At 38.1% G+C, this 9,991-nt stretch overlaps 1 protein-coding gene across 2 annotated transcripts in view; it reads right to left on the reverse strand.

Moving 5' to 3' along the window:
• Positions 1-1,662: 1,662 nt before the first annotated feature.
• Positions 1,663-9,991, reverse strand: part of GNB4 (guanine nucleotide binding protein (G protein), beta polypeptide 4) — a 58,221-nt gene continuing 49,892 nt past the window's right edge. For both annotated transcript variants that reach the window (XM_011980378.1, XM_011980379.1), the window contains exon 10: positions 1,663-6,960. In XM_011980378.1, the coding sequence (XP_011835768.1) occupies positions 6,854-6,960 (107 nt within the window). In that variant the 3' untranslated portion in view covers positions 1,663-6,853. The remainder of the gene's footprint in view (positions 6,961-9,991) is intronic.

Genomic DNA, 9,991 nt, shown 5'->3' on the forward strand with positions numbered 1-9,991 from the left:
CGGCCGGAGCCTCCCTGATGAGCGCTGCCCAGTGCTGTGGCACCCAGTCCCATCGACCGCCCAGGGGCTGAGGAGTGTGGGCGCATGGAGCGGGACTGGCCGGCAGCTCCACCTGCAGCCCCAGTGCAGGATCCACTAGGTGAAGCCACCTGGGCTCCTGAGTCTAGTGGGGACTTGGAGAACCTTTGTGTCTAGCTAAGGGATTGTAAATACACCAATTGGCACCCTGTGTCTAGCTCAAGGTTTGTAAACACACCAATCAGTACTCTGTATCTAGCTAACCTAGTGGGGATGTGGAGAACTTTTCTCTCTAGCACTCTGTGTCTAGCTAAAGGATTGTAAATGCACCAATCAGTACTCTGTGTCTAGCTCAGGGATTGTAAACACACCAATCAGCTCTCTGTAAAATAGACCAATCAGCTCTCTGTAAAATGGACCAGTCAGCAGGATGTGGGTGGGGTCAGATAAGGGAATAAAAGCTGGCTGCCTGAGCCAATAGTGGCAACCCGCTGGGGTCCCTTTCCATGCTGTGGGGGCTTTGTTTTTTTCACAAAACCACGAAGGTCTTTGGCTTCACTTTTGAAGTCAGCGAGACCACCAACCCACCAGAAGGAAGAAACTGCGGACACATCTGAACATCTGAAGGAACAAACTCCAGACACACCATCTTTAAGAACTGTAACACTCACCGTGAGGGTCCCGGGCTTTATGCTTGAAGTCAGCGAGACCAAGAACCCACCAATTCTGGACACAATACCATTGGAGGAGCACATTTCAAGTTTTCTGCCTTAGACATAACAATTTACAGGTACTTAGTATGCTTCACTGGACAATAGAACTAATATTCAGAGTGTCAAAGGGCAATTAATTCTTGCCCTCTGCTTCAACCTATAGTGCTGTGTACCCCTGCATGGACTCATAAGGGAAACATACATTTTATTATAGAATAATATTAATCAAGGACAGAAATAACCAGGAAAGCATAATAAACCTTCATGACCCCATTGTGCAGCTTCAGGAATTTCCAACCCATGGCTAAAGTTGTTTTATCTCCCACATTTTGAAGTAAATTTAAGATAATCTGTAAATAATTATATAACATCTTTAATTTCCACATTCATCCTCCCCCAAGGGTGTGGTGGTGAAAGAAAGTAGTAAAGATAATTTATCAACACCATAAGCAGAATTGCTTATTTAAAAATTATAGAGGCCAGGCTTGTTGGCTCAAGCCTGCAATCCCAGCAGTCTGAGAGATCAAGGTGGGACGGTCCCTTAAAGTCAGGAGTTCAAGACATGCCTGGGCAACAAAGCAAGACCCCTGTTTCAATAAAAACTTTATAAAAAATTGGCTGGGCATGGTAGTTCATGCCTGTAATCCCAGCACTTTAAGAGGCTGGGGCAGGCAGATCTCTTGAGCCCAGGAGTTCAAGACCACCCTGGGCAACACAGACCCTGTCTCCATAAAAAATATAAAAATTAATTGGGCATAGTGGCATGTACCCATAGTCCGATCCTACTCAGGAAGCTGAGGTAGGATGATCGTTTGAGCACGGGAGGCTGAGGTTGCAGTAAACCATGATCACACCACTGCACTCCAGCCTGGGCAACAGTAACACTCAAAAAAAAAAAAAGGTGCGGCATAAAAAAAAAGATACAATGAAATCTGGTTAAAAGCACTTTATTGATTACAGGATCAATTCACATCATTTCATAAAGCCACTGTACAAATAGAGGAATGAATCACTGTGTAAGAAACATCTAAGAACAGTTAAATCATGATACAAGTCCATAGTTTATATGGTTTAGAGCTTTAAGAGCCTTAATCTAACATGTTTACCCTTCCCATAATTAGACTACTACTGACATTCATGTTCAACTGACCACAAGTGTGTACAAATCATTCTAGGTAAAGACAAACATTTTCAGAATGTTTTAACAGGAAAATAATTTTAATCAACTTTAAAAACACACTTACATGTGAATGCCTTTGGATAGGAAAATAGAAATGCAAGTGTTCAGATGCTTCTTTGAAAAGAAAACAATAGGATAAAGCACCATTGTGTAACAGACAAAAGGCTTGAGATATCTACCAAGTATATCACTGAAGTTCTATTAATTAAGAAATACTGTACGATGTAAGATTTTTGTTGAATACATTTAACACCAGTTGGAACATAGCTTTTATCCCCCCCCGTAATGCTGCTTTATCACAACTGTATTTTACAAAATCAGTAACTGGATTTAAAGAAGACATAGGAGATTTTATCAACATGCAAACATTTGCTAAATACAAGGTGTACCATCAATGTGTGATTAATAAGTTACTTTTTAAAAATAAAGTGCTAGCTTAGATATTCTATAAACCATTTCACTGAGTACCTATTATGTAACCAATATTTTAAAATATACACTGAATCTGAGGCAACCCAAAATGAACAATGGAAAGAAAACTAGTAAATCTGAAATGTACTTCACATTCTACTTAATCTAATTTAAAATATAAATTCATTGTGCAACCCATAAGATAGTCCAACCTGTGGATATTTTTAAAAATTCTAACAGAAGAAATCATTTAAAATTTTGCTTTTTCACAATGGCAGAAAGGAAAGAATCTGAACATAATATTTAATTAAAAAAAAAAATTCAGCCTGACTCAGACCCTGAAGATTTTAGAAAGAACATCTTCACTATTAAAATGATGACAGGCCCAAATGGGGGACTGTTTAACCAGTTTTCCTAAGTTAAACCAAGAATAAGCCACAAGTATTCATTGTGTTACAACTTAGATCTGAGACATTTACATCAAAGCATATTTCCCTGAACATGTTCACATTGAAAATGCTTAAGGTCTTAAATTATTATTAAATCCAAAATACCAAGAGTATTGGAGGAGCTCAGTTATACAATACTGGCACAGCATTTTTAGGCAATAATAAAAGTTTCACTTTGTCACCTTAAGTCAAGATCCATTTATTAATAGGTTAAGTTTGAAATTCTGTAACATATTCTAGAAGCACCTACATCCATTATTTCCAGGAGACTAGTTTACTATTATCATGCAATCTCTGAGGTCATATGAGTCTAAAATGAAGGGAACTGCTGAACAGGCCCTTTTGCTGATGAGATATGAAGCCCAAATCTTTGCCTCTGAAGATGCAATTCAATGTGGTATGTGTAATCACAAGTAAAAACTTGAGCTAGGGAAGAATCCTGGATATTCAGTCTAAATCTCAAACAGTATAGCTGCCAAAAATGAGGCCTGTCCATTAAAGTGGAGGAGACATCCTTGCTGATAGCAAAAACTGCTTTTTATTTTATTTATTTATTTTTTTGAGACGGAGTCTTGCTCTGTCGCCCAGGCTGGAGTGCAGTGACGTGATCTCAGCTCACTGCAACCTCCGCCTCCCGGGTTCAAGCAATTCTCTGCCTCAGCCTCATGAGTAGCTGAGATGACAGGCACCCGCCACCACACCTGGCTCATTTTTGTATTTTTAGTAGAGACGGGGCTTCACCATCTTGCCTAGGCTGGTCTTGAACTCCTGACCTCATGATCCACCTGCCTCAGTCTCCCAAAGTTCTGGGATTACAGGCATGAGCCACTGTGCCTGGCCAAGAACTGCTCTTAAGCAGGTTTTTGGGATGATATGCTAAACACCACAGGGTGATCACATATTTAGAAAAGAATATGTATCTCTAAAACATTCTTGCCAGATCTCAAAAAATTACTCTTCTTGACATGCTACAGAGTCGACAAATTAACCTTCTGAGGCACATTATGTTTAAATGTTTCCTAGAAAGTAAAGAAGGAAACCTGGCTGGGCACGGTGACTCACGTCTGTAATCCTAGCACTTTGGGAGGCTGAGGCCAGTGGATCACTTGAGGCCAGGAGTAGGAGATCAGACTGGCCAAGATGGCGAAACCCTGTCTCTACTAAAAATACAAAAATTAGCCAGGCATGGTGGCATATGCCTATAGTCCCAGCTACTTGGGAGGCTGGGGCACAAGAATCACTTGAACCCGGGAGGCAGAGGTTGAGGTTGCAATGAGCCAAGATCGTGCCTCTGCACATGCCAGCCTGGGTGACAGAGATTCTGTCTTTAAAAAAAAAAAAAAAAAAAAGGAACATTAACTGCAATATTCTGGATGATGCATTTTTTTTAAAACTAAATCCAGCCAGATTTTTCAGCCTTAAAAAGTAAGATCAAAAATATTCAACATCTCTACAAATTATATACTCATTGAATTCAGGACCAGTAACAGAATTAAACAAATAATCAGCTCAACTTAAACTGCAAGTAAACAAATATACTTAGCAACTGGAGCCTCTAATATTAGAAAGCAAAGGTGTAACCAGGAAGGTAACTGTGGTAGTGAAGCTACTCTGTGGCCATTTGTTTATGTGTATAATTAACCACAAGTGTTAAATAGTTTTTAGTCGCTGAATAAATGTTTAATTATGGGAATTGCTTTAAACTCCTCTTCATAAACTTTAAGAACATTAAAATAAATGTCATTTTGAAATATGTTAAGGCCATATAATTCCTGTGGTCTGTATGCCTCTGACTACTATAATAACTTTTAAGTAGAGGAGATTCTCTCTCATACATTTAAGGTTATTTTTGTGCATAATACAATTGCTTTCTTGAACAGGACTTCAGAATAAATTTCTGACTAACCTACATGGCGAACTTTCCCCAACCCTCTTTTTCCGGAAATGAATACATTCCTTTATTCTTTTCTTAAAGAGCTGTTCTTTATGAAGTGATATAAACAGCCTACAAATAAACATTCATAGCATTAATAGCAAAAGTTCATATAATTTTTAAAAATTTTTATTTTATTTTTTAAATTTGAGACGGAGTCTCACTCTGTCGTCTAGGCTGGAGTACCGTGGCACAATCTCGGCTCACTGCAACCTCTGCCTCCTGAGTTCAGGCGATTCTCCTGCCTCAGCCTCCCAAGTAGGTGGGATTACAGGAATGTGCCACCACACCCAGCTAATTTTTGTATTTTTAGAAGAGATGGGGTTTCACCATGTTGGCTAGGCTGGTCGTGAACTCCTGACCTCAAGTGATCCGCCCACCTTGGCCTCCCAAAGTGCTGGGATTACAGGTGTGAGCCACTGCACCCAGCCAAAAAGTTAATAGAAATCTTAACCAAAATATAAATATACATTCATAACTGCCATCTACGATATTCTGTTTTGGTCCTATATCTTAATTTGCCTTTATCCATTTTATTATTCTTCTAATTGTCAACTGATTTTAATAAACAAAACTGATACTGATGTCTTTACAGTTGATGCATATATTAGCACATTCACAATATAAACAAAAATTCAGAGGTAAAATTTGGGAGTATTTAGGTTAAGGTTACACATGTTCAAAAGTTAATACAGACCTATCTGAAAAGTAACTAAGTTACAAAACAATGCACGTCTATATATCAGAATAATCCAAGACTTAACCATCACGCAAGACTAACAATCTTCTATTATAAATCATTCCGACTTATTTGTAAAAGAAAATCCAACAGGAAAAGTATCTTTAACTTGGTGGTGGGGGACATTCTAGTAATAGACACATTATTATACCACAGAAGAACTATTTATCTCTAACTCCTTTAAGAACTGCTTTAGGAATTTTTATTTTGGCTTTAAGTGGAATCACTTAGATCTAGATATCCTTTGAAGCAAAACCACTTAAAAACCAGTATTTTGTGCTAAGGAAGGGAATATTACAAAATATTGCAAAACAGAACAAAAAGCTTAAGGGTTTCATTTTAAGAAATGTAAAGGCACAGATATTTCACATCGATTCAGATTTTATAGTACGCAAACGTGAAATAAACCACCATATTACAACAAATATGTCTTAGTGATTGGTTAGATTTCACACTTCTCTCCAAATGTAACACTGTCACACTGCATTTCCTCTCTAAATGTATACTGATAGCACTGGGAAAGATGTTCAGATGCAGGGACAATCCCAATGTTTACCAAACTTCTGAAAGATGAATATACACTACAAACTTAGTTCCAAATATGACATGAATAGGAAAGTTCAGCCATTTAGGGGGGTACTAAATCATAACCAGATCATAACCAGGCTTTTAAAATGTGAAGAACCATTTATATGCTATTATCTACTTTTTATTAATAAATTCCAAAGAAGTTTCTTATGTATGTCCAAAATATCGGTGAAATCTCTAATCTCTGGCCTTCAGATTATCTGTCCCCTCAAAGGACTGAAAGCGAGCACTTAGATTAATAGTATATGGCAAATGATGCATGAGAAACGAAGGACTCCCCTTAGAGGTGCCCCTCCTGTCAATGCTCTTAAACATGAAGTCATCAGGATCTCTTAGATTCAAAGAGATATCAGAATTCAAGGGGACTTTCTTCAGACATAAATATACACACATACAGTATCATTTCTGTCTATTTCTGTACCTGGTTCTTCCATTACAAAACTAAAAAACGTGACATTTCTTGTGTATACAAAGTTAAAAATGTACTTCTTAAAAAATGCAAACATAATGGCGACCTGCTATAATGTGTACATTATGTTCTACACAAAGAAAATAGACTCTTGAGTACACACAAAAACTCATTAAGGTTAAATTAACCCAACTCCTCAAATTAATACACTGGTCCTTTTGATCTCAGAAGGCGCCTTTGCCTTTTCCCCCCCTGACTTTTTTTTGGTAGTATACTGAAAGCTTGTTTTTATATATAATCTCATAGAAAAATCTTCACCTGCAAATATAAGGTAGAATTTTTTCACAGCTATAGGCTGTAGCATTGATTTCTCCAGATATATCAATGGAGAACAAAGAACATGTATGACACTGTTAATTCCAGATTCTAAGGAAACTGTCCCAAGAGCCTGTTGCCACAGCCATGCCATCATCAGTTACACCTAAGCAGCTCACACGGTTGTCATGACCAGCAAGGACACCTGAAAAAAAATTCAGTAAAAAATTAGCAATTTTAGAGTTTTAGAATTAAACAAGTATATGCAGAGATTTAAAAGGGTACTTAAAAACTATCAGTCCAGTCTGAAAGCTCATCAGTTAAAAAATGATAATACTTTAAAAGAAAACAAATTTCTCTGAGTAAGAAGACAGGTTAGAAGTAAGCTGGATGTATTTATAAATTTGGATTATTTGAATTTTGACATGTGCCTCAATTTGTGGTTTTATTTTTTGAAAAATCATTTTATAATTCAACTTATCTAGGAAAACATATGCAGACAATTATTCCACATCTTTAATAAGTTCATGATATTCCAAATTTTGCTACTGAGCTATGCTATTTTCAACAAAAACAAGATTTTCAATGAAGTTCACTGAAGTAGTCCTTCACCACAGGAACAATAAAAACATAAGAATAAAGCTGCCTTACATCACTGCTTTCAAAAATACCAACATAATTTATTTACTTTCTTATGCTAATCACCAAACTCTGGAATGTTATTGGTCATAACCTTCTGAAACCATGAAACTCATCTAGTTTTCATTTCTTTCACATATTAAACTCACTTGATGTATTTCCAATATTTGGGAGGAAAACAAGAAATACAATAAGATTAATAAGAAAAATCAGAATATATCAAATGCTCAAAAATTTTTTAAAATACACTATGTTTGAATTTACATTATCCCCCTATATTCGTAAGTATATCATTTTCGATCAATCATCTCAGGAAAAGAAGTTCATCTTGTCTAACTCTAAATATTCTCTATAGTATCTCCAGTAATGGCCATGTTTGACAATGGGAAAATTTACCATTATGAGTTGAAATAACAAAAAAATATGAACATTGTGGGTAAATACTTTAAGTCACATTGGACAGGGAAATGAATTAGCAATTCCCAAGTCAGGATCCAATTTTAAGTTCAAAGTTCCAGTTGAGCCAACTTGAAACCAGCTTGTAAGTAAAGCAAAACTAAAACTCAAGCATGTAAGTGTGGACAACAAGCACATTTTTATTTTGTTATGGATACGAATTGTTTCAATCCAGGCAAAACACCAAATATCTTTACAAAGTAATTGGCTTTAAGCAACAGAATACTTCCAGGAATCTACTTGCAAAGTATAAAACTGCAAACCATGCAGCCTCTTAAAAGAGGTTGTAGAAAATTATTCCTGGAAAAAACTTACACTGCCTCTGTTACCTCAGGAACCCCAACAACTGCATAGGGGGGTTAAAAGGGTAAGGACATAAATCCACAAGGACAGTGAGATGAGAGCAGACAATGGCAACCAACTTTTGTAAGTTGGATGGTGGCAACTGTGTTAATGAACACCAAAATAGTGAGTTCAAAATGAATAATATAGTAAGCCAAGTAACAAAATTACACTGCAGATTCTCCAAAAGCATCCCTACTAGGTGGAAACAGGTATCTCTGGAACAGGTAGGGGCAAAGGCAGAGAAAAATAAGATTGCACTGGAAAATGTTCATCAATCAGTAAGACCCCCCAGGTGTCCTCTTCCTCCACTCTGCAGAGTCAGGTGACGGATCATCCTGTGCTGTGGCATAAGACTAGAGACTCACTCAGTGGAAAGGGTAAAACAGGGTCTCCTGACTGGAAGAAAACAGACCCAGATGAGATTGGTAAACTGCTGAAATGGGAAATAACGGAAGTTTACTAGCTAAATGCTGTGGCCCCTCAGGTTTTCTCTAGAAATCAGCGCCCAAACTGGCAGCCAGTTTATACACTTCATGGAGGAAAGTGGAAGATGGAAAAAAGGAAGAAAGGCAGAAAGGCAGATGGGCAGACACAGGAAAGCTTCCTCAGTTAATGGCCAGCCAGATCACCCTTCAGGGAGGCCTAGAGTCAGCACACCAGCCATGTGCTCAGAGCTTCAAATGGTTTTAGTGCCTCACTCTTAAGTATGAATAAGAGCTAACACTTTTAAGGAAATACTCTAAAAATAAGGACAGGAAACCCCAAAAATGAAGGAAAAAAAAACGAAAAAAACTTGGCAACACAAAAGCTATGCTTGAAGAAGAAACTTGAAAAAAAATTTTTTCACTAATAAGCTCAGAGAAACACAAGACTTCATTTATGTATAAAAGTGTAGGGAGACCCCCTGAAACTACTGCTACAGAATAAAAGATGAAATGCTCCTGTGATTATTGTAAATACAAAATTGCACGCAGGATTGTGTAAAGACAATGCCAGGTGGGACTGCCAGAATGAGCCAACAGCACGTGATATGCTTCCTCCTGCAGAGAGCCTATGAACGGACGTGCAGTCAGGGAGGTTTCACATCACCAAGATTCCTATCCCAGAAAAGCAGATGTTCATAGCTCTGGGAATGGAATGCGACCCTCGTGGAGAGCCTATAAACGGACGCATGGGGAGCACCTGTCCATACAGATAAGATAGGGCTATGAACGCCCTCATCTTGCCATGGTTCTTCTAGGCCTCTTTAGGGTTAAGGCATACTCCCTTCTGGGAATTTCTGGTCTACCCGGTTGTCTAGCTTCACGTCTTCTTTCTATGGATTGTTTGTAATCAGCTTTTGCTGTAACTGTTACTGCTGATTAATATCTTGCTAATCATAGGTTATGGAAAGACTTTCTCTGTTTTAAGGCTCTGTTAGAAATTACTGATGCACACACTATATTGTAAATTATCTCTGTATACTGTACTTCTGCATACAGATGTTATGTTAAAGAACTACTTCATCCCCATGTGACCATCTCACCATCATCAAATGACCCTAAATCCCTCACTAACCTACCCCTGCCCTCACTAAACTTAATAATAAAATGCTGGTATATCCAGTGCATTGTTGGCACCGCGGGACCGGAAGGCGGTGATCCCCCAGACCCGGCTTTCACTATCTTGTGTGTGCCTATTATTTCTCGACCTGTCGATCCGCCTGGGAACAAAGAGAGAGCCCCGTTACATTGTGGGCTGCCGGCCAGATCCTGCAATATAAAAGAATGGGTGCCCAAAAAAAAAAAACAAAAAAA

The sequence above is a fragment of the Mandrillus leucophaeus genome, unplaced genomic scaffold (genome assembly GCF_000951045.1).
Source record: "Mandrillus leucophaeus isolate KB7577 unplaced genomic scaffold, Mleu.le_1.0 Scaffold211, whole genome shotgun sequence".
Lineage (NCBI taxonomy): Eukaryota > Metazoa > Chordata > Mammalia > Primates > Cercopithecidae > Mandrillus > Mandrillus leucophaeus.